Raw genomic sequence first — 22,938 nt, forward strand, 5'->3', positions numbered from 1 at the left:
CGGTGATTTCATTGTCCAAAATAAAAATAAAAAGACTGTAGCAAAGACCTTGTCTGACATAAACAAATGTAAAAGGTTTCTAATATCAAAAGCTGAATCAAAAGAAATCCAACACATAGAACCAACTCTTCTTGATGAGTATTTGGCCACTTTCCTGTTGTCCCTTAAAAAGTAAAATGGCACAGAGTTCGAACCAAGCTCTCTCCGTGGCATCATCGCTAATGTTGACAGGTACCTGTAACGACATCGCTATGGATGTTCAGTCATGGCAGGGGCTGGAGTCCAATATGCATTCACAAGGGACACACATGATGCAAGAATTTATCCCACGTTTTTATTCAGTAAAACTTTTAATTTTAACACAATAAGTTTTCCTGAAAGTTTGTCGTACTTTGATAATTACTGTGGTGTCACCAAGGTCAGTGTATTACTCCGCATTCCAAAAATGACCGCTGATCAAATAGTCATTAAAATCAGAATATCATTCTGTGACAAAGAGTCGTGCGTTATTAATGAAAATTACAATTTTATTCATATTGAATAGCAAATCTAAAAGTGTTATAACCTCAATATGTAACATTTAGTTGTTATATACAAGGAACTACATTTGTATACAATGTAGCCTAACACCACACACAATTCACTTTCAAAATTGAAACTATCTACTAGATCACTAGGTGCAAAATATTAGTCCATATAAACGTTCTCCCAGAGCCTTTGATGATTTTTGCTATGGCAACTCCCTTAGGTTTTAAAGTTGAGAGTTGAATTATTTCACCTAGCAAAATATTTGCTTCTTTGTTATAATATGTGGTTATTTCGTGACGAAATAACAATGATAACTTGGATTTAAGCTAATTATACACCTTAACATTTTGAATGTGGAAAGTGGCACAAAAGAATTGTGAGGCAAAGTTGGTCGAACGAGAGAAAGACAGTTGCTGGTGAAGTGACTGGGTGGGGCGAACATCAAGATCAATTTGTTCAACGGTAGACAGTGGTTGTCTAGGCTGCATTACGGCCATAGTTTCAGTGCATGAAGGTGAACAAGAGGAAGCTGTTGGTTTTTTACATTTACTGGACTGAGCAAGAATGTTGGAACACTTTTGCTGCTGTTCAACATATATGGTGGAATAATTGGTTATGGACTGGATATTTTTGTGCCCTTTTATTGCCATAATTTCAGTGGGTAGAATGTTTGCATTTCGAAGTTTTTGGACCAGGAATTTGCGAACTGAGTGATTCGTTTTTCTCTTGTGCTCGGGAAAGCCGGCGTCTTTTGCCATGGTCTTGAGCATCTGGCCTAGCTTGTTGACACCCAATTGTTGACGCAAGAACCACTGGGATGCATTGTCAATTATGCGTATTGCCAGGTAGAAAGGGTGCTGATCTGAAGAAAAATCTGATGGACGCATATTCGAGTACAGCTTGTAAATTAACACAGGATTTTTTGGTCCAGAAGTGCCGAACAATTTGGGAGACACTTTTCTTATGTCAGCGATGTTCTCTCTTGTGCGTGGTTTCGTTTGGCGCTCGTTTAACTCGAGATACTCCACACCATTCCAGTCTACACGGAGGCGAACGTGTCCCCACCAAACATAATACAAGATACAAGAATCTTTATTTTATGTCAGATATGAACAACAATAAAAGACAGCATTTACGTTGAAGCGGAAGTACTTTGTGAAATGAGGTGCAAAATAATGAGAACAATTGATACATATTTGGTGTGTTTGTGTGTTAAAAAAGTTTCTTACCGAAAATTGTATTGCTCCGTGGTTCCTCGCAAGTCAAAATGAAGGCTGTTGTTCAACCAAATTGTATTTAACAAGGCCTTCGGAGACTCGTTGCCAAGGATCCCCTTCTCCCAGAGCAGATCGATGTCGGTATCACTCAGCGGATGGGCCTCCCTAGGACGGTTTCCCTGACCCTAAATTGGTGATTTATATTTCTTATACTGTTTCATTTTACTTTTCGACTATAAATTTAATTCATTTTTTTTTGTATTATTCTATCTTTTGTAGGCTTACAATATTACTGTTTAATTTTTTCCCAATGTTGTCATACATGATACGTTTCTGTTCAATATGTTATTTTGACAATTTCTTTTTGTTATAACCGTTCATCTTAATGTTACCTGTTTTTAAGACTTTTTTCTTTGCATTGTATGTGTCCCTTGTGAGTGCAAATTGGGCTCCAGTCCCGGTCATGACTGGACATCCATAGCGATGTCGTTTCAGGTACCTGTCAACACTACCGATGATGCCACGGAGGGAGCTTGGTTCGTAATCTGTGCCATTTTACTTTTTAAGGGACAACATGAAAGTGGCCAAATACTCATCAAGAAGAGTTGGTTCTATGTGTTGGATTTCTTTTGATTCAGCTTTTGACATTAAAAACCTTTAAAATTTGTTTATGTCAGACAAGGTCTTCGCTACAGTCTTTTTATTTTCATTTTGGACAATGAAATTACCGACATCAGAGAGGTTAACATCTAAGACTCTTTATCGTGAGGCATGTCTGGAATATGATTTAAAGTTGGGAGAAGGGCATTGCTACTGTACGGTGCATCAGAACCAAAGTTACTACTGGTGGTAGTTTCATTTTCAGTTGTCAATTCAATCTCATGTGTTAACAAAATACATGGATCAAACCCATATTGTTCCTGGAAATGGCTTAGTGTTAATACCATTGTTTCAGTTGCTTGTTGCTCATTTGCATCATTTAATTCATCCCAAATTGATGAGAAATTGGTTTTGTTAAATTCGTCAGACATTGTGAGGCGCTACAATTTCGCAGACGATTGCTTTGTATGGTCAAAGGGGAGCAACTCGAACTGACTCTGTCAAAGGGGAGCAACAACAACAGAACCTATTTGCAACATAGTGTTAAATTTACCTAATACTAGAGGTTTAAAGATAATAAATGACAACAAACAGGGTTATTTACTACTTTTATTTGTTTTAAGGTCATTGATGCACTTGGCAAATACAGGTGACAATGTGCGTGGGAAAAAAGTAGTCCCGGTTCTTTAGTTGATGACGTCATTTCGTGCCGTTGATTATAGCCGAACTTTAATAAACAGGGCTTTAATCAACCGAATTCGCTGTAAAAGTGGGATAAATGGTATAAACAATATATGTGTACGTCATTTACATGTAAGTATTTATTACTTTGCTGCTGCTATCTTACCTGATGAAGTGGACGCATGGTACGACCTATAGATTGTGTCGTTGCATTCTCGTTGATTGACCTGATCGTTACTGTTAGTGTTTCTGTGTTTTGTTGCACTGCGATTCTTGTTTTGAAATCTTTTAAAACAATGAAAACTATAAATACGTCAATCAGTGAACAAGTACCTTCAACTAACATATCTCAAAAGTTTATTGTGATTCAGCTATTGCTCATGTATTTATTTTCTTTAGAAAGCATGAAATGTTGAAATGTCATGCAGTGCAACAGAATCAATTTAAGACAACATTATACCTAAGCAGTAAAAGAACGTTATTACCTTGAACATGTTTGTCAGTGAATCAGCATCGTACAATTCTGCATTTACATCAAGCACTCGAAAAGTCGAGCGCGCTGTCTTCTGACAGCTCTTGTCTATTAAACTACCCCTTCAAACTAGTGAATCATATAATACCATAATAATATCAAAATTGCGTACCTTAAAATGCTCTTGCTCGATGTTAATTTCAATTAATAAAAAGTGCACCTTCTTTAATTACACGTATTGTGTTATTATCACAGGTTTATAAAACAATCCATATTGATAAGATAATTCAAAACTTGTAAGTTCTATTATAATGTCCTTTAACTAGAATATTAAGGGGACAATCTTTTATAGGAACATTTTCATTATAGGGAAAACTATGTTTGACAATTAAGTGAAAACAACTTGACCAAATAGGATTCTCAACATATTGGAATTAGACAGGAAACATGTTTCTAAAATCCCGAATAAATGGATTTGTTAGATTCCCTTTATAATATTGATTATAATTGCATGCATGGATATGAGTGAAATTCTAATGATTGTTAACAACTTACATGTGCAATTTCCAGAGTTAATACAAGTCCCTGGATGATTTTAATGATTTAGCCTGTTTATCTTAAAAGATACTTTTTATTTTTAATACAGTAATAACATTTTATTTAAAGCACCAGCATGTAAATATATTGAATGAATTGTCTGTAATGAAATAAGGTCACTTCCAGCATGTAAATATATTGTTTAAAATAGTGTTTTGTTTAGTGTTGGGTTAGCTCTGTAGCGATGCAGTGAGAGTGTCTGGTTACTATTTAGGAGACCCTGGTTCAACCACCCCGTTGGAACTCATGAGTTTTAACTTAAATGAAAACAAAGAATACACCAACTGTGAATAAGTAAATGGGTCAGACTTGAGTAATGGTTTCAGGGAGGGCCATGCGAATGCAAGACAAAACATTAAGAGGGGAAGGAGTGTATTGAAATAAGGTCACTTTCAACAGCCATGCTGTTGGGCTAGCTCTTGAGCGATGTGTCTGGTTACCACTCTGGAGACCCTTTTTCACTTCCCAGTTGGAACTCAGGATTTATCACTTTTAATTCTCATTTAAAGTCTGTATTTACATACCTTTAATAAAAATCAAATGTTTAACAACCTTTTTCATGGGTTTGATTTTTAAATTACTTTTGGCTATAGTCAATAAACTATAACTATAAGGTCTTCGTGTACGTTATTGTAACCTAGCAATTGATTTCCATCAAATACCCAGACCGACCCGCGTTTCGATTACCGGTATGACTAGGATCGTTGCAACCCGCGATCAACGAATTTAGTGTTGTGTAACCAAAGTATCGCAAGTTACTCCCCTTGATTATAAAATTGCCAATGTATAGATAAAAAATGTAGAAACGCTGAGGTAAAACCCCCAAATTTAGCTTATGAAATGCATGGTAAGGCATTTAATTTGTTATTTTTTTAATGTAAAACTCAATAAAAAATATATGCATGCGTATTTCAATGCTCAGCGATGTGTTAAGTCAGCGAATTAAATGCAAACTCATTGTCTTGAAATTGCAGACACCAGAGGGAATCCGGGTCCGTTCGCCCTAATTTCTGTTCGCCCTAAAACCTGTTCGCCCTGTGTCCGTTCGCCCTAAATTTTATTATCAAAGCAGGGAAGCAATAAATATAACGAACTGTGTTATCTTTTTAACATTTTAATATATAAATGACAACTTAAACTACAAACTTGCCTACGTGTGTGAAAAATCAAGAAGGCGCTCTTTAACGTGTAAGCGTGTTTGTAACAAAGCCGTCAAAGGCCAGTAATGTTCTCTTATTGTTTATTATATTAATTAATGAAAACTTTATGTTACACCTTTACATTAATCAATACATACGTACATGAAACAAATACAGTGAAAGAAAAACAATACAGAATATAGTATAATACAATCCGTTCAAATCCATCCGTATGAAATTCTAATTAAATAATGTATGGAATTAATACATCAAGCAAAGATACTCTTACTCTAACGTACATTTAGTCGTGATAATATGTCAATTACGAAAGAGAAACCTATCACCGAAGATGTAATTTATCATATATATCGGTCATTTTGGTTTGCTTATACAATAATGGTCTTTTTAATTGAAAAGGCGGACGAAATCGACTAAGGTTATACTATAAATTGACATTGCCTTTAAGTTGCGCTGCTAACCATTTTAATATGTATATAATTAAATAATAATTATCTTATACCTTAATGTTTTTTTATAATTGAACATTTTCTTTGAGGCCAATTTCTACACAATTTAAAATAAACTGCTCTGTTTCATTTACATAATTTATGTTTATTTACTTAATCATACGCTAATAATCATATTAAAGATAATTTCTAAAAAAAACAAAAAAAAAACAGTTCTGTTTTATAAACATGATTTATGCATGCATCAATATTTAGTATACTCTTTAGGATAATAGTTTCAGCTTAATAATCATATTCTACATAACTAATTTCTATATGATTTAGTAATTGTTCTCAATGTTAACTATATTAGGTTAATACGACACTCAATCAATCAATTAACACAGACCATTATCTCTTTAATCTTTTAATTAATAGACAACGATCAATAAAGGCCAGTTGCTACTTCACACAGCGCAATACACGCAAGAATTATTGGAAGTTGATCAGTTTAGTAAATTGAATATTGATGATGTTTTTATTGAGATTTAATGATGTTTATATGAATTTTAAATGGGAGAATTATTGGAAGTTGATCAGTTCAGTAAATTGAATATTGATGATGTTTTTATTGAGATTTAATGATGTTTATATGAATTTTAAATTTATTTGACTATGCAGGGATCGACAAGAATACAAGAAATTAGATAATCCGACAGGCGGTGGTTATATATTGCTGAATGAAAGAACCATAAACAACGCAAGAAGTTACACTCAAAGTCTCATAATCTTAATGACTATAATACACATATTAATGTACAATTATTTTATAAATTTATTATATACAGCTTATATATAAAATAATAAATGATGCACTTTATATTGTGTACATTATAATTTAGAGTTAACATACTCACCAGTTCCAAATAGTTTATTATAAATGATTATAGCTAGTAATAATGATAACATAATAAGAACTGAATAGTTATATTTTATTGAGATGTTTGTAATCCAATTAAAATCACAATCTTATGAAATATTTGTAATATTTAAATTTTCATTTTAACTTATTTAATAATCGTCCGAAACTCACAAAAAACCAACATACCAAAGCTCACAAAAAAACAACTTAAACACACTTCTGTCTACAAAAGTCTTTTGTTCGCTTAAGGGATCATAAAATTTTGCTTGTCTGACCTGTAACCTTTGTAAAAAAATATATTTACACCTTTATGGTAAAAAGGGTATTTGAGATAAAATCACAACAGATCATTACAAGCCCCATGTGATTAAAAAGAAAAGACACACACAATTTGCCAAAAAATATGTTTATATTAAAAAAACAAATAATGTGAACATTTTTACAGTGCATTTTTAACAAAACCAGGAAAACATCTACCCAAGAAACATTATCACAATATGCGAGCACATTTAACATAATAAATTAAAATGAATAACATTCTCCTCTTAGGACTACCACAGGTAAAAATGGGAGGAAGGGTATGAACCATGATATATACAGTTTCAGTTAGTGAGGGGTGATACAGAGGATAAAATTAATAATAATTGTTTTTAACTGTATTGGTGGTACCGGATTTATAAAATGACGCCATTAAGGAATCCTTCATCCTATCTTTTCCTGGAATAGCCCTTTACACATATTTACACATATGAACAAAGGAACATATTGCTCAGCACTGCACAGTTTATATATTCTCCCCGCAGTACATGACACGAAGCCTCCTCAAGGCCCATCTCATGTTCTCTTCCACTGTTGATATGGGCAGGGCAAACTTTTTGGAGATGACATCTGAAATGTATATGAACAATCAATGCAGGATTTTACTGTACATTACATTATTAAAAAAACATGTAGAAGTTTATTCCACCCAAATCAAGTCTGATCTGAATGACTTGATTTTGGTGGAATAAACTTTTACATCAATATCATCAGTTCAGATATCGCATTTTAACATCATCTACATTAGAAGGATTTCAAAAGAGGTTTTTGAAACAAGGAGACAAATTACTGTTGCTTGAATTTTTTATATCGTTCAAAATGAGAGCTTGATCGTTAACTTTATACTGAGGTTATTTTTGTCTGCCTATGTGTTAAATTCTCAAAACTTTTTTATACACAAACACAATTTTTAGTAACTCTTAAATTTGAGCAGTAGTATTAAATTAACGCAAGACAGATTATGTGCTGGAGTCAAATTTGAATTAATTGCATTATGTTTGTTTCAAAATGAATATTGAGGCAGTAGAACACCTATATAAATAAATCCCCTTTTTTCCCTAAAAAAAAGAATCATACCAACCATGGCGTAGTGTTCAGCAATCAGGAGACCCTCTCGAATCTCCCCCTTAGGGTAGGTTGAACAACACTTCATAGAGCAGTCACCAGCTGATCAGGTCTGAAAACTATACTGTCATGGCCTTTGCGAGGTGCGTCTTGTGTATGATCTCATTTGAGATCAGGTCCTGAAAGATATTTTATAATGTAAGTGATAAATATTGCTGTTATGGTATATCTTGTTACTATAAATATTATTAATTTAAATCAAAACAAGTTTGTTTGCTTGTTGTTTTTGTTTGTTTATTTTTGCAATTTATATCCTGTGATCACATGTGACTTAACGCTTGTCATAAATAATTAAAAGATATTACGTGTGGTAGAAAATACTGTTTGAAAATGTACCAAGATATGTGGTCTCATCTGGCTGTGTGGACTGGTCGGAAGTGTGACGCCATTCAAATGCTAAAACCTGTATAGTTTTACCTCTCAACAAATCCAACTTTTCTTGGTCAAGGACAGGGCTCGGTTTTCCCACTCCTGATCTCCTCAAGTTGGCCTGCTCGTGCAGGGTAAAATCTGGTGTCAAAATCCATACATCAGTTAGTCCCCCTTCTGCTGTCTTTTGGCAGGAATATTCTATCCAAAGAATCTTCCAATCAATGTAAATTTCATCTTGGGAGTTTAACCTTCAAATTTAAAATATAAAAGTTTTCATTGAATATGTGGGAAAGAAATCTGTTCATTAATGACCAGAAATAGGTATAAATAAGATGACAATAATCATAAAATACAGCCATAATTATTCAAATGGTGTTGTTTTTCCTTATAATTGCATTAAATTTATACTTATCCATTTACTTTTCCCAGTGACAATACATAAATATGATAATGGTCATAATTAATTCAATATAAAACTAAATAAAAAAGTGATGTTAAAATGAAAATACAAACCTAAAACAACTGTTCTTCAGTATTCCAAGATAACAGGCAGTTGATGAATTATGAGACCATATCACTTTAACCATCCACTTTGAATCTCCTTTGCAACAAACTTATTGTTGATTTACACATTGTAGTAAGTACATTGTTTTCACCACACAATACTTCATGCTGAAAGTTATTCAAGACATTTTAAGCTAGAATTATAAGTCTTAATGTTACTCAATTATACCTTAAAGCTCAAAGTCAGTTGATGAAAACCCCCTTTGTTTTTAAAACATAACTTCCTGTCTCCAGCAAATCAAAGTCGCTTGTTTTCAAATAGATGGTGGCTCAGCCAATCAAGCACTGATACTGTGATAAGGATTAATGTTTATGATTTAATGGGGGGGGGGGGGGGGGGCTAATCTCTTATGTGTGTCAGCCAATTACTAAATCTGAGAAATATCTACTGATTTCAACACCAACATATATGTATTTATTGAATAATACACAGCACCCTTAGCATATTATATTCAATTGTGAATATTTCAATATAACATGCTGAATGGTGTAAATAAATATTATTTATTTTTATTGCCTTTTAAATTGTATGTTAAAGGTCAATGTGGTAGACATTAATTGTATTGGGGTTAAATATCAGTATAAGAAAGTTAAAATAGTTATTGTTTTTATGTTGAGGAGATATAATTGATGCTGGCAAGCCCACATAAGTTTCCATATATTAATCAACACTTTCACACTGAAACTAGTTTTATTTATTATAGAAACAGTGTCACCCTTCCCCTCAAAAAAATGAATAAAAAAACACACTGTAAGTCTCTTGAATTCTCCAAAGAACATGAATTAAATGGAAGTATTCACATTTTTATAGATGTGTGATTGTTCTTATAATATATTTAATATTTATGTATTGCTTCAAAGTGAAAGACAAACAATTTCATATTCAGGTATAAAACTAAGTTTGAACATTTTAACATTTTTATAGTATCTGTGAACCTGTGATGTTCTGAAAGAGCAATTTTTATCCAATATTTCCTTAAAATTATGGGGAACCCACAAGTGTACAAAAGGTGCAATGGCAAACAAGCTGTAAAAAAGCCCCTTTACAAATCACCTTGATAATATATGGCTATAAACATGAAACAAAGACCTAGTTGAAGAATTATTGTTTTATTGTTGAGTTATGTTAATAAACAAAAGACCAACTTATTGAAAAGTGTGTTAAAGTGAGTCTTTTAGCCTTGTTGCGGCTTTAACATTATTTACAAAAAGACCAACTTAAACTCGCTTAAACCCACTTCTGTTTATAAAAAGATCCACTTCTGTTGTAAAAGACTCGCTTATGAAACAAAAAGACACACTTAAACACACATAAACCAACTCATAAATAAAAAGACTCACTTTTGACACATAAAAAACCAACTTCTTGCAGCAAAAAAACTCGCTATAACACACATCTACTTTAAAAAACCAACTTTAAACTCAGTTAAGCACAGTTTAGCTCACATAAAACTCGCTTTTATTAGCAAAAACCAACTTCCGCTCAGAAAAACTTAGAAAAAACACAGTTTTATGTTGGTTTAAGTGTGTTTTGGTATGAAAGTGGGTTAACTTTTTGCAAGGGTAGTAAGATAAGAGAGCGAGTAGCAAATTCCAATCTCAATTGTATACCAAATGAACGCAAACGTAAGCTTCTTTAATTATTTACATCTATTATAGATCAAAGAATATTAGCGCTTAACGCTAATTCGCATAAGTCGAAGAATGGTAGCATTTAATGCTAATTGAAAATGAAATACGATAGAGACAACATTCACTAAGACCGTAATGGACAGAATGATTAATTATTAAGAACTAAATAATTTATCTTACGTAAATGAAGATCCCATTACCAGTTACATTAAATGGAAATAATGAAAACCTCCAGGAACATTAAAATATATAGAAAAAGTACGTACGATATGTTTTTATTATATACAATTGACAAATTAAATTAAACTAACCAGTTCCACAAAGCCGATGCTGCCAACGTTCACAAACGTCAAATGTAACCGCATGTTGTCTAGGTCGTACCTCCAAATTGCACGAAATGCACATCACATTATTCATTTTTGAAATAATAGAACCAGACATTTGAGCTCCATTTTATATACTGGGATAATTCACAGTTAGGTTATTCCGAACACATCAAACAAAAAAGTGTTACCGAAATATAAAAGACGGCGCTCTTTAACTTGTAAGCGTATTTGTAACAAAGGCCAGTAATATTCCCTAATTGCTTATTATATTAATTTAAATGATGAAATCTAAGGTACAAACTTGCTTACATGTGTGAAAAATCAAGACGGCGCTCTTTAACTCGTAAGCGTGTTTGTAACAAAGGCCAGTAATTTTCACTACTTGCTTTCTATATTAATTAATGGAAACTTAATGTTTAAACTTGCTTATATGTGTGAACAATCAACTGTTCATACCCCGATATGCAAATGATAATATAGGGCGAACGAACCCAGGGCAAACGGACCCAGGGCATACGTGTAACTAGGGGGAACGGACCTGATACCCACCAGAGGTAACACAGACAGGCTAAATTTTCTCTTTCATCAAACTTTAAGTGTTATACATCATCGGGAAGGGTGTTTTTTTTAAAGAAAAGTTACACTATTCAATTTAAGACTGTATTTTACCTCAGCGAAAAAAATATTTAGGATTTATTAAGGTGTGGTCACCATTTTAGTGAGGTCAAATCTGATCCCTAAAATTTCACAGATGTAGAAAAAATATAATTTTTGTATGTTTGCAATAAAATGCAACATTATTTCCATAAAATGTAATCTTTTCTGGTAATATTGAGCTACACCTTAATGTAATACAAGGTGGCCCTTTTTGCCACTAGTTAAACAAGATGGTTAGGGTATGACATCACATTTTCAGGCTACTTGGGAATATGCTGACATTGTTACCAGAGGCAGAGGAACTTCAATATTCAAGTCTGCTTTTATGTTCGCAAAACTGTTTCATGAGCATTACTTGTGTTCTTATCAAATATGTGGGCTAGAGGTGACCTTTACATACCTGTAGCCAGGGGGGGGGTGCGTTGGGTGCGTTTCCACCCAATGTTTTTTGACAAGTAAAAAAAAATGTGTACGATAAATTGCACCCAACTTTATTCGACGCAAAAACGGTTATTTATCTTTTCCCTGTATCCAGTGAGTCTTCGTATTTAAGCGTTACAATAATGTTGAATTCAATAGGCTACCAACAGGTCACCATATAATTAAATTTCTCTATGAAGTCATTTCCAAGATAGACCGAGATTTTTATTTACAATTTTTAACCTTAGAATTGCTGAAATCAATAGAAGTTTTGACAGCAACATGTGAGAGGATCTATGCTGTTATAATGAATTTAAACCGTTATAACATTTGATCAGGTTGACGTTAATGTTTAATGTTCATTAATTGTGACGGATCTTGAGCATAATGGGCAAATACATCCTTTTTTTCAATGTCCTGGTAAATACTGTTAAGGACTTTGAGACCAAAGAGCCAGTAGTTTGTGGTTATAGGGTCTTTATGAAGCCTTAAGATTTATATGTTTCTGATTTTTTTTTTAATAGTTGACAAAAGTATAAGTAACCAGTTATACCATTTTGTTTCTGTTTAGTATTCAGGGTGCAGAATCAGCTTGGTTTTCAGGTAAACCTAACTGTATTTTTACAAATATGTCATGTTATTGAAATACATTTGCAAAGATCTTTAGTGCATAAAAGATAGTTTTTCTTGCAGTTTAAGCCGATCCTTGAGAATATCGGTGAAATCGGTGACAAAAATTCAATTTGCGTGAAGGATATTTGTGCAGTATAAATAAAAAAATTGAAAAAAGAGCACATGCTTATTATTTAAAGTAATTCTGATGTATTTCACATTGACATGCACAGCTTAAAAATCTATCTTTTATGCACTAGTTGAAATTCTTAAGAAAAATTGTTTTACAAAATTATTTGGAAAAAAGCATCACTTGACGGTGTGTTGACTTCCATTAACAAAGTCACGTGATCCTGCACCCTGGTATTGATGCATATAAGAGATGACCCAGTTTTGTTAAACAGTGTTTTTTTGTACAATACACTTTTAGCACATTTAGAGCAATGCTATGCCTCTGGCACTATTTATGGTAGCAGACAAACAATTGTTTTGAAAAAAGTCAAATATGTCCTTTTAATTTGCTTGACTTATGAATGGTAAAATTTTGGAATGGTAACATACACTAATTTTATCCAGATTCCAATAAATAATGATATTTTCTATCCTTGTTCAGGTTTTTTTCCTTCTTTGTGATCCGCAGAAAAACTGCCTTTTCCCCCCTGATTTTTTTCTCTCAGTTGGTTAATTTTCCCCTAGATTTCATTCCCCCCCCAATTTTGTTTTTGTTTGTTTAACCTTTAAAGATATAAGTTAACCTGATCCAGTGTAGAAAACAGAAAAATAGAAAAATACTGCATAATTAAATTATCTGTTGCATTCAATTTGCTTTAAAAACAGTAAAATATGTAAATTGATTAATAAAGACTTTCCTTATTTTCCCCCAAATCCGGTGTTTTGCTCAATTTTTTCATCAAACTCCGGCCTTTTGCACTATTTTCTTCCCCTCAAAAAAAGGCCAGGCACTTTCCCCAAAATCATATAAAAAAACCCTGTTCTTATTGTTAATTTTACTTTCTATAAATGTGTTGTTGCATAAGTGTAAACAAAGTATGTGCGCGCATACTAGTGTCGGGTTAAAGGCCGTATAATATAGTGTATTTCCGTTACTGGTCAATAAAGATGGTAAATGAAAAATGGTAATGGGAAATACATGTATGTTAAATCATATACATGTCAATCAGTCACTGAGTATGGTCCATGAAAGGGAAATTGCATATAAAACGCTCTATAAGTTCAGTCTCTAGATACAGATAAAAGGTCACCAGAATGCAGTGTTTTATGTTTCATTTTCAAAATGTTTTTAGGGGGAGGACCTTCAAACCCCTGATTGCAGGAGGGGAACATCACTTCGTTGCTCAATAACATTCGTTGATGGGAAAATTCGCACCCCCCTTTTCAAAACCCTGGCTACGGGCCTGCTTTATAGCGCTTACTAAAGTATAGAAAATGTGCATGCATCAATAATACAAACTCAAATACAGCCATTAATAAAAGACATTTTTGAATTTTTTTCTAGCATATCTTCCCTTAATATCAGCCCTCTTATTAATGAATACATAATTTTGAAAGTAAACAAATACAAAAACACACATGTGTTATATTTCAATCTATAGTTACATGTGAATTCTTTGACATAACGAAAAACTGCATTTAAATTTGCAGTGTTTTGACAAAATACTGGCTATACGTACCTCCCAGCAGTAATCTGTTTCATGTACAATTGTCTTATAGTATCAGCCATTCTGATTGGTTGCTAAGATTTACTGTTTTACTATGTGGATGTGCTTGTTCTAAAAAAAAGTCACTTAATTTCACTTCCTCTTTAGCTACTGGGTGGATCACGTTCCAACTTTTATAGGGCAATACATTTAATGACTGTGTAGATGATGGTAAGAAAGGAAGGAATGTAATGGCTGCGATGATCGAGTGTCGGCATAAACAGAGTCTTTTAATGTTTGTTTTTCTGTATGGAATATATAGTTCCAAAATTATGTTTGTTTCAAAATTTGAAATCCTCTAACTGCGTTGTGGAATATATAGTCCCAAAATTCTCTAACTGCTTTGCGGATTTCTGAATTTTTTTCAATTGAAACCAACTATGGATGACCTTAATGTGTACGTAGACAAGTAATATATTTTAGCGGCAACTAGATTTGCCTAAATTATGGCCCTTTGTCTTGTGTCTACTGTTTAAACTGTAGCATGTATATTGTGGACTTGTCTGTGGCGAAGTATGTTTTGTTAAGGGTGCAAATGTAAGTTGATATTGAAATAATATTGTAAGATAATATTAACACACCTCATGCAGTATCCAGCTGTAATACCTAAATTTATCTGGGGTCACTGTAGCAGTATCAAAGTCACAAGACCTAATCATATTTAGAAAAGGCCTACTTAAATTATTATGTTCCTAACATTATGTGTGGTTGGTTAAGTCATTGTGTAAAGTTTACCTTAAAAACTTATGTGTAACAGATTAGAAAAAATACAAAAATGTATAATAGCCTTTTAAAGTCATGAACAAAATGAATACTAAATATCTGCCTGAAATAAGATAGCTCGTACATTTTGCAGAGTGCCAAACTTCCTGGTTGTATGATTTTAACACATTTTTTCAGCCGGGTTCAAAAGAGTTAAAGTTACATTTCAGCTTTTTATAACCACGTCTTCATCTTCACAGTCCTAAACAGGCTGCAGTTTAGTTGTTTACCTACTGGTAGATTGAAGGCAGGATAGTTGGTATAAAGTTGCTTGGTTTAAAGAGGGCCTAAGCTGTTTAAAGAGATGGATGAGAAGAAACCAATACTTGGATCAAGGTTGGGACATTATTTTTCAACCTTTTTATACATTAAAAACTTAAAAAAAATATTATTTAGAGGTAACATATTAATGCAGAAGACTCTTTATTGTAATCTTCAAATGGAAACTGTTGTGTTTAGGAGAATTAATTGCCTGCTTGGTTTTTATGCACTTTTCTAGCATCATGTTTTCTCAATTGTGGGCTTTACATGATATATATTTAATATTATTGCACCAAAATGTACCTATGTTCACTAGCTTGTGTACACTATTTAATTTTGTGTCTTATTTAAAGGAAAAAATCAATTAGCTTCCTTGTTATGATATTAGCTTTATAAGCTCGACTTTTTAGAAGAAAAAAGAGAGCTATACTACTCGCCCCAGCGTCGGCGTTGGTTAAAGTTTTTTATAAAGTCAAATAACTTTCACACTATCAAAGATAATTAACTCAAACTTGGACCGCTTCTTTATGGCAACAAGACAATTGTGTAGGTCAAGGTGCATAACTATGTCAGGTAATATTTTTAGAGTTATGCCCCTTTTTATACTTAAAAAATTTAAAATTTGGTTAAGTTTTGTGTTTGGTTCACTTTATTCCTAAAATATCAAAGCTATTGCTTTCATACTTCAACAATTACTAACTATCATAAGGGGACTATGCAGGCAAAGTTATGTAGCTCTGACTTGCATTTTGACAGAATGATGGCCCCTTTTATACTTATAAAATTGAAAATTTGGTTAAGTGTTGTGTTTTGGTCAATTTTACTCCTAAAGTATCATAGCTATTAGTAGAGGCTGTAGAACCCAAAATCAGTCTTAACCCGGACAAAGTTAGAACAGATTTGAAACTTAGATTTTCTGAAATTTTATAGCTTGTAGATTCTGAATTCACAAAGTTCCCAAAAATTTCCATCCGGGCAACCTCAGAATCTAAGATGGCGTCCAAGATGGTCGCCATAAGTTAAGATCAGGGGTAAAATCAGAAATATCACTTTTTGAAAGGTATGATTAGTAATAGTATTACTCGTGTGACTTATTGGCATTAGATTAGAAAATTTTATCACCTGTCGTTAACATACTTGAGGTCAAGGTCATATTAAAGGTCAAAGGTCAAATTATGAAGAAAATTACCCATTTTACCACACAGAAGTTCAGTTTGCCAGAGTAAATGGTGCATTTTGATATAACAATCTTTACGGTAGTAGAGTACAAGTAAAACTTGTTTCTCAGCTGGAAGTAAAACAATATCTGGTTACCAAGGTAACAGCCAGAGTGGCTTCCGAGATGGCTGCCATTAACTATATAGAAATAGAGGAAAATCGTAAATTTCACTTCTCGAAATATATGATTGAGAATTGAAACATAAATACTCCTGTAACTTATTGACATTAGATCAATGCATTTTATCATTTTTAGTTGTCATACTTGAGGTTAAGGTCAAAATCAAATTGAAGGTCACAATATCAATTTTGGAAGGCAACTGCCTGTTTTAACACAAAGAAGTTTTGTTTTAAAGAGTATGGTGTGCATTCTGATGAACATATCATATAAATACTGTAGTAGAGAACAAGTAAAACTCTGATGGGTCAATCGCTGGTTATCAAAGACAGCAGCCAATTGGAACTTTATGAAAACGGGTTATGCTTAAGGGCACCGGTTTTCAACAGAAAATATCTTTGGAATCCTTTTATCAGAACAAAAACTAGTATAAAATGACTACACATGGAATAAAGTATGTCACCTTTATTTTGACACATGTGATATATTCAGATAACATATCTGCATGTAAAAAATATTAAAATACAACAGGTACTTTTTTTAATCTGCCGTTAAATATAACAATACCCCACCCACTTACATAAAAATCAAGACTTCTTTTTTATGAGAATTTCTATTAAAACTTTGTGATAAATGATCAGTTAAATACTTCATGTTAATAACATTCAAATATTGTTTTCATCTATATCAGAAAACACTTATTTATAAAAAAAACTCTTATATCTTGTCAAAAATAATTGGTTTCATTTCAAAAGACAAAATATCTGGATAAAGCCAAAATACAATCTGCCCTGCTTTCAGCTTTCAACCCATATAACGTTTAGTGGAGACCATGCAGTTATAGTTAAGTTAATATCTTTAATACAGTGTATATGAATGTTAAGTTTCAAATCTATATAATCAATTTGATACATAATATACTTAACATAATTACACCTAACATACATTACATTACACAAATGTCAACATTTTCAAAACACATGCATTTCTAAGGAAAAAAGATAATTTCTTTTCAATATCACACTTCTGTTGATCATTGCGCATGCGTTGTGCCGACTAACAAACTTTTTTAACTCTCGTCAAAATTTATTGTAAACACTAATCTTAGACTTCAAGGGATTGTTTTCTTAGGTTTAAATTGGTAGTTTTCATTAAATAAGAGCTTGTTTCACTGCTTATTAGCTACTTGCCTCCGTTTCTGGTAGTTATAACACTTTCGTGTGCATTAGAACACACAAGTCCATGCTTTCTGCAGGAGCATCTCTTTGTATCACAGTTTGTTTTACAATTACATTTAATTATTTTCAACAACCTTTCAGGTGCAGCAGGTAGATCAGTCTTTATTGGAACAAATTTGTCACTATAACTTTACACCTACGCCACTCTAGAGGGTTTGTTTCATGTCCAATCAAAGTTTTAACTTGACGATACACTCTAAAGCTGTGATATTTTCCAGCTGCTTGCGTCGGGGTAAAGTTTTGAGTTGTACAACACATGTACCTGTTGCTGTTTTTGTAATGAATTTTCTGTACCTTAAGCTATCTAATTTCTCATTCTTTTTACCATTATACACGCACTTAAATGATTGTTCCCCAGCATTTTCTATTTCATCATGAGAAGAATTCTGACTGATAAAACATTTGCCTGCGATTTAAATTGAGTATCCATCATCATTTTTTTGAAAACTTCCCCTTTACAAATACTGAATATGTGTGATGTTGTATCGAATACACTGAAAGCATGAACACATGGCAATAGTCTGCAATTGTATATGGCTTATACATTTTGTGTCCTTATATTCCATATCTTTTTCTTTTTCAAGTAATTCTTCGGGTCTGTTGTAAAATACATGTTATTTCCATTTTGGTCAGTATGATAACATATTAAAACCAACAAATCTGTGTCCTTACCTTCTACAACTGTTGGCACATTTAAGGCATACTTTACGGCGGTTTCAACTATCAGTACGTCACTCTTGGCATTGACAACACATATTTCTATCTCCCCAATGTGTTAACATAGTAGATTAATGATCGAATCTCTGTTTGTTTTTCAACATTTGACAAAACAGACATTTTTTTAGTCTTGAACCGAGTTTTGTCATCAAATTTTATTTCTTCTCCTATAATATCTTTAGTTCTCCTCTCATGTGTCACATTTTACAAAACATGCCCTACCATTATGCCGTAATACATAGTTTGTATAGTGCAAACAAATTGTGTTAAATGTCTCTCCACAGGTCCATGGAATCTTTTTTATTAATGAGCCACCATCCAACACGTATTGTTAATTGTCATCTAAAATTTCATCTACATCACATACCCCTTGTTTCCATATGGAATTTGCCAGTAATGGTTTCTCTGCTTCGCGTAATAAGCTAGATGGTTCGAATAAAGATGATGGATTCCCAGAAAGTTCATATTTAAACATACCTTCTACATCATCTTGAGAGCTGTCAGCTACAGTTATAAGCCTTTAGAATAAAAGTTGTGGATCAACGTTCAACTCCTTACCATTAACATTTACACTGTCTTTTGTACCCATTGTTATAACTTGATTTTTTCTCTTAAAACTGAACTCTTGTATTATCTGATCCTTCATGGTTTTTAATATATTTTGTCCCATTTCTTTTGCAATATCTGCATTTAAATTTTTTGTCTGCTATAACACCTGTTTCAATGTTTCTTAAATGAGATTCTTCTGAAAAGGGATTCCTCTCATTTAGAAATTCTTCAAGCGTGTTTTTGTCTTTTTCGTCTCGTTCAATTCTCGCTTCTTTCACTTGTGTCCATTTTCTGATCTGTAAAGTCTTGCATTGCACGATTTATTGCAGCTGTTGCAGGAACAGAAAGTAACCAATGTGCTGTCTGAGCTTCCGTTATACCGCGTCCTCGCGTCAGACCCCCCACTGATTTAATGCTTCGCATTAAAACCTGTTTAATCACTAGAACTGTCAAAAGACCTCTCCAATAGCGATTACATCTTCAAACCACATGATATCCATCGCGAAAAAGGGCAACGATTTCTGAATAGCTTTTAGGTGTAGACTCCAGTTTACCATTTTTTCTGCCTTAAGAAACAATTTCAGTATATATACATGTACCATCTCCATATACTGCAACCAAAGTCTAGCAATTTTAAATTGTGTCAGGTTTGCTTTAACATTTTCATATCTTTCCATATAAAGTCTTGTACTGTTATAAATAAGTGCGTCAGGATTTTTTTTCATTTAGAACTGTTTGCATAATGTCTTTCATCTTCAAATGATCTTGTATATGTCATCTTCGACGGTTGTTTCCTCCTCGTTCTCATTACCGGGATCAGTCTAAATCGAAGGGTTGTTGTTTAAGTCTCGAGGATCAGTCTGCTGTCCTTTCATGTTTTCAAACAATACAGATTGCAGTGCATCGTCTACAAGGAATGGCCTCTTACTGCCCTATTTACAGCTTTTCAACTAAGCATATGACCTACTGTATTCTCTGCATATATAGTCCCTCAAAGTTCTTTCAGACCTGAGTTTTCTACTCTCTCCCGATGCAGCCTTGGAAGCTCACCTCACTGTGAAACCCGCCTAATCTTAACACAACAGATTTGATTTAACTTTCACTTGGCTCATTTGTGACTATACTAAGAGCTTTCCAGTACAAAGGTTGGTCAAAAGTAAGGACTGGTGTTGTATCCCATGATTTTGATTGCAGTGCTACAAAGTGAAATGTTGAGTAGATACAAGACATTTCACTTGCACTCATATTAATCATAGGCATAAACATGATAGATTACTCTCCTGGATGTGTTCCATTCTGTACCATTTGCATTATTCTAGACCATCCTGGGAACTGCAGTTTCAGTGGAGGAATGATTTTTAAGAGAAATTCAAACTCTGCATCAGATGTCTCAATGTCAGTCAAATCTGCCAGCTCTCTGAATATCATTTCGTTCATATTGTTTTTTTTTGTTTGTAAAAATGAATTTCTATTTTTCCAACGTCAAGAACATCTTCACGTGTTACCTTGATGCGCGGAATGATTTGACTTGTTTCAACTTTTGGTGTTATGGTTGCAATTATTCCCATTCCATGGAAAGTGGTTGACCCATCCAGCGTAAAATTTTATGGTCTACATTGTCAGCTATGTATTGGACAAATTCATGATTTTGTCTTCGTAAAGTTGTTCCTTGCACGACAGCTGCACTTGATTCAAATTTCAGAACTTTCTGATAAGACCCGGGTGTACTTTGTCCAGGGTTTTCCATGGAAATCCATGGAAAATATGAGGCAGGAGTATTCGGACTAAGTTTCCAGCCTTTTCCAGCGTCAATATTGAAAAAAAAGGGTGGAAAATTGTCCATGGTATGTGGAAATAGCCTGGAATAGTTTCCATGGTTTTCCAGGCTCCCTAGAATAATTACCATGGAACAATTTCCAGGGTTTTCCAGCCAGCATGGAATAAATACCGTCCGAATACTCCATGTAATCTGGAAAACCATGGAAAACCATGGATTTATTTCCAGGGTTTTCAAGATTACATGGAGTATTCGGACGTTTTTTTTCCATGCTGGCTGGCAAACCCTGGAAAATGTTCCAGGGTTTTTCCATGTTTAATATTCCATGGATGCCTGGTATAACATGGAAAATTGTCCAGCGTTTACCATGGTCACTGAATAGAAAAAGAAATTTCTGGTCTAAAAACAATATTCATGTATTAAATGAATACAATACTCACAGCTTAAGTAAATCATAATTTAAGGTTAGATTTAAAAAAAAAAAATCAACATAATGCCTTAGTTTCTTCGATGTATTATTTTGTTCACAATTCATCAAAATATAACATCAGATTACAAATTGTGTTACATTTATTTAACAAATTATTCAGATCAAACAAGTGTTGTTTAATACATTCTTACAAAGCCTCTAGGTCTATTATCATAAATCAGGCCCTTACATAACAGAACAGGCGCTACTTTAAAAGTTAAAAGTATAATGAAACCTTCACAACATGTATTCAAAGTAACAAAATACAAGCAAGTCAAGTAATATACAGTAACAATTCACGAACCCTGTACAAACGATATACAAGAAACAAAATGAAAAATTTAAGTTATTTTAGCTGCTTCATGTATGTCACAATATATGTAGCTGCCCATGAGCACAAGGATACTATTTTTATGTTCCCCATTATAGTAGTGGGGGACAAATTGTTTTTGCCCTGTCTGTTGGTTGGTCTGTTGGTTGGTTGGTTGGTTTGCGCCAACTTTAACATTTTGCAATAACTTTTGCTACATTGAATATAGCAACTTGATATTTGGCATGCATGTGTATCTCATGGAGCTGCACATTTTGAGTGGTGAAAGGTCAAGGTCAAGGTCATCCTTCAAGGTCAGAGGTCAAATATATGTGGCCAAAATCGCTAATTTTATGAATACTTTTGCAATATTGAAGATAGCAACTTGATATTTGGCATGCATGTGTATCTCATGGAGCTGCACATTTTGAGTGGTGAAAGGTCAAGGTCATCCTTTAAGGTCAGAGGTCAAATATATGTGGCCCAAATCGCTTATTTTATGAATACTTTTGCAATATTGAAGATAGCAACTTGATATTTGGCATGCATGTGAAACTTATGGAGCTGCAAATTTTGAGTGGTGAAAGGTCAAGGTCATCCTTCAAGGTCAGAGGTCAACTATATGTGGCACAAATCGCTTATTTTATGAAAACTTTTGCAATATTGAAGATAGCAACTTGATATTTGGCATGCATGTGTAACTTATGGAGCTGCACATTTTGAGTGGTGAAAGGTCAAGGTCATCCTTCTAGGTCAAATATATGGGTCAAAATTGCTCATGTAATGTAACTTCTGCAATATTGAAGCTACAATTTTATATTTGACATGCATGGAGCTGCACATTTTGAGTGGTGAAGGGTCAAGGTCATCCTTCAAGGTCAAACGTCATATAGGGGGACATTGTGTTTCACAAACACATCTTGTTCTCAGCTACTTTCACTCTAATGCAATTTAGGTGCTTAATTTCATTAAAATACTTTTATATAATTTTATTGTTCAAAGAAATTCAGAACATAATGCATGTACATGTATTACTTTCCAAGTGACAATTTAAAATATAATTGCAAGTCCAAAACTTGTGTAGGCAGCTTAGTAAATTATAAGTACCCAGGTGGGATAAAATTACAGTTTTTAAAAACTTTTTTGTTAATTAGCTGGGCTTCAGTAGGTCGT

At 33.4% G+C, this 22,938-nt stretch overlaps 1 protein-coding gene and 1 long non-coding RNA gene across 4 annotated transcripts in view; one reads left to right on the forward strand and one right to left on the reverse strand.

Moving 5' to 3' along the window:
• Positions 1-22,938, forward strand: part of LOC127842591 (protein SSUH2 homolog) — a 75,622-nt gene that overhangs the window by 28,503 nt on the left and 24,181 nt on the right. Inside the window, exons 1-2 of one of the 3 annotated variants that reach the window (XM_052372168.1) lie at positions 4,866-4,942; positions 15,279-15,444. The exons of the other annotated variants lie outside the window; for them this stretch is intronic. Coding sequence (XP_052228128.1) covers positions 15,413-15,444 — 32 coding nt within the window. The 5' untranslated portion in view covers positions 4,866-4,942; positions 15,279-15,412. Of the gene's footprint in view, positions 1-4,865; positions 4,943-15,278; positions 15,445-22,938 lie in introns of those variants that run through there. 3 annotated transcript variants of the gene reach the window in all.
• Positions 6,990-8,657, reverse strand: LOC127842598 (uncharacterized). Its single transcript, XR_008031718.1, has 3 exons — positions 8,463-8,657; positions 7,998-8,164; positions 6,990-7,490 (listed from the first exon to the last, which is right to left on the reverse strand). It is a non-coding gene; the product is annotated as an uncharacterized LOC127842598 (long non-coding RNA).

Source organism: Dreissena polymorpha, chromosome 8 (assembly GCF_020536995.1).
Source record: "Dreissena polymorpha isolate Duluth1 chromosome 8, UMN_Dpol_1.0, whole genome shotgun sequence".
NCBI lineage: Eukaryota > Metazoa > Mollusca > Bivalvia > Myida > Dreissenidae > Dreissena > Dreissena polymorpha.